At 52.8% G+C, this 2,012-nt stretch overlaps 1 protein-coding gene across 1 annotated transcript; it reads left to right on the top strand.

The window, feature by feature from the left end:
• The first annotated feature begins 416 nt into the window (after positions 1 to 416).
• Positions 417 to 1,086, top strand: LOC119344816 (auxin-responsive protein SAUR36-like). The gene has a single exon (XM_037615148.1). The coding sequence runs from the start codon at positions 534 to 536 to the stop codon at positions 960 to 962; it is 429 nt and encodes a 142-aa protein (XP_037471045.1). The 5' UTR covers positions 417 to 533; the 3' UTR covers positions 963 to 1,086.
• Positions 1,087 to 2,012: the final 926 nt, after the last annotated feature.

Genomic DNA, 2,012 nt, shown 5'->3' on the forward strand with positions numbered 1-2,012 from the left:
AACTGATTGCAATCTCAGTGTTGATGAATTGCAAAGTACAAGACTAGGATCCCCTGATCATTATGAAATCATTACTCTTGCAACTAAACATAAATAGCAAATCCTTGACAGTTTCACTCTCATAACAGAAGATTCCAAATAAGATGTAGCCCATCCATAAAAAGGATGGACCCAAGATGCATGCACAAGGCTTGTCTGCCAATATCTCATTGCACAATGATTCCCTGTTTGCATGGGGTCCTCGTGCCACTTATCCACCAGACGTGCCACTATGGCAGTACCCATCATGCACCAAACATTTGGCCCATAGAAATACATAATCCCAATAATATTTCATTGATCCTCTTGCAGCATTGCACAAATAAACCTCGTGGCCTTGTCCCCTTGCCCAATCATCAATGGCACTTGACAGGGATCATATCCCGAGCTATAAATTATTGGTCCAGTAGCCTCAAAACAGCACCGCTTCATCCACAAACAAAGCATTTGCAACTCAACTAGAGTTTCCAACTCCCAGCCAAAAAGAACCAACCATGATCAACGCCAAGAGAATTGCTCAACTAGCAAAGAAGTGGCAGAGGGTAGCAGCTCTCGGGAGGAAGCGGCTTACCACAACGGCAACAACAGAAATCGAATGGTGCTCAACAGCAGTGGCAGGAAAGGGCCACTGTGTCATGTACACCACTGATGGGAGACGGTTCGAGGTGCCATTGGCATACCTTAGCACGGTGGTCTTCAGTGAGCTCCTGCGGATGTCCGAAGAGGTGTTTGGTTTCACGGGCAGCAAAGGAGGGATCAAGCTGCCCTGTGACGCCATGGTGATGGAGTACGCCATGTCCTTGCTCAGGAGAAGGGCCTCTGCTGAGATGGAGGCCGCGTTCCTTAGCTCCATGGTGATGCCATGCTACTATGCAGCTCCACCTGTGGGAGTTAGCCAGCATGTTATTGTCTGTAGTTGCTAATTGTCATTATGTTTTGTACTTTTGTATGTAAAGTAGTTTGATGTAGGAAACAGGAAAGAGGATGTTCTATGCAGAGACTTTTAGTTTTGCAACCGATTATCGGAAAATGTTTACAAACATCGTTCCTCCAGAGTATATATTTCTATGGAGATAAATGACCGGTCGCTTTTAGGACTTGAACAGAAAAGGTTAACATATTCTTCTGCACAGTTACATGGCCTCAGACTCAGAAATTTACAAAGAAATGTTTAGTGGGTAGGAGAAATGTTCATGAATGAGCTTAAAAAACTGCCAAGCAATAATATCCCCCAATTTGATAAATCCGTCCAAATGGGATTTACTAATAAAATGCTCCTCCCCTCCCCTCCCCTGGCGTCGCCTCCCCCTGGGCGACGCCAGGGGTCCCTCAACCCTAGCACCGCAGGCCTCCCCCTCCCCCTCCTTCTGCCGCCGGCGTGGGCCGCGGTGGCGGCGGGCCCGGTGCCGAAGGCACCTGGGCGGGTGGATGCAGCGCGATCTCATCTGAGGCGGCAGGGGCGGCCCCTCTTGTGCGATCCGAAGGCGGCGGCTGGGGCGGCGATCCCATGCCGTGCAGAGGTGGCCAGTGCGCCATAAGCCGGCGGAGCGACGGCCATGTGGACGGCGGCGGTGGCAGCGCCCCATCCGGCGGGGTGGCTGATCTGTGCGGAGATGGTGACAGCGACGACTGCGGATCCAACGCCCCGATAGGATCCGCCGCGGGGTGGCCTTCCGCCGACCGGCGACGCGTGGAGGGACCAGTGAGGAGATGAAGGATCTCCGCCGGATTACCGACGACGGTGTTCGTCTTCGTGGCAAGGCTCCGTTCGGTTCCAGCCAGCCGCGAGATCGGGACGACATGACTTCCGGTGAAAATCGCGCCTGACTGCGGTCATGGCGGACGATGGCGGCGTCTCGGACGTCGTTCCCTTCTCGGGGCATCGTCGTTGCAGGTCACGTCAACCTGATCGGGAGGTTCCGGGGGAAACCCTAGATCTGGGTCTACCGGATCGGACGATGGCAACGTTTTTG

The sequence above is a fragment of the Triticum dicoccoides genome, unplaced genomic scaffold (assembly GCF_002162155.2).
Source record: "Triticum dicoccoides isolate Atlit2015 ecotype Zavitan unplaced genomic scaffold, WEW_v2.0 scaffold188188, whole genome shotgun sequence".
Taxonomy (NCBI): domain Eukaryota; kingdom Viridiplantae; phylum Streptophyta; class Magnoliopsida; order Poales; family Poaceae; genus Triticum; species Triticum dicoccoides.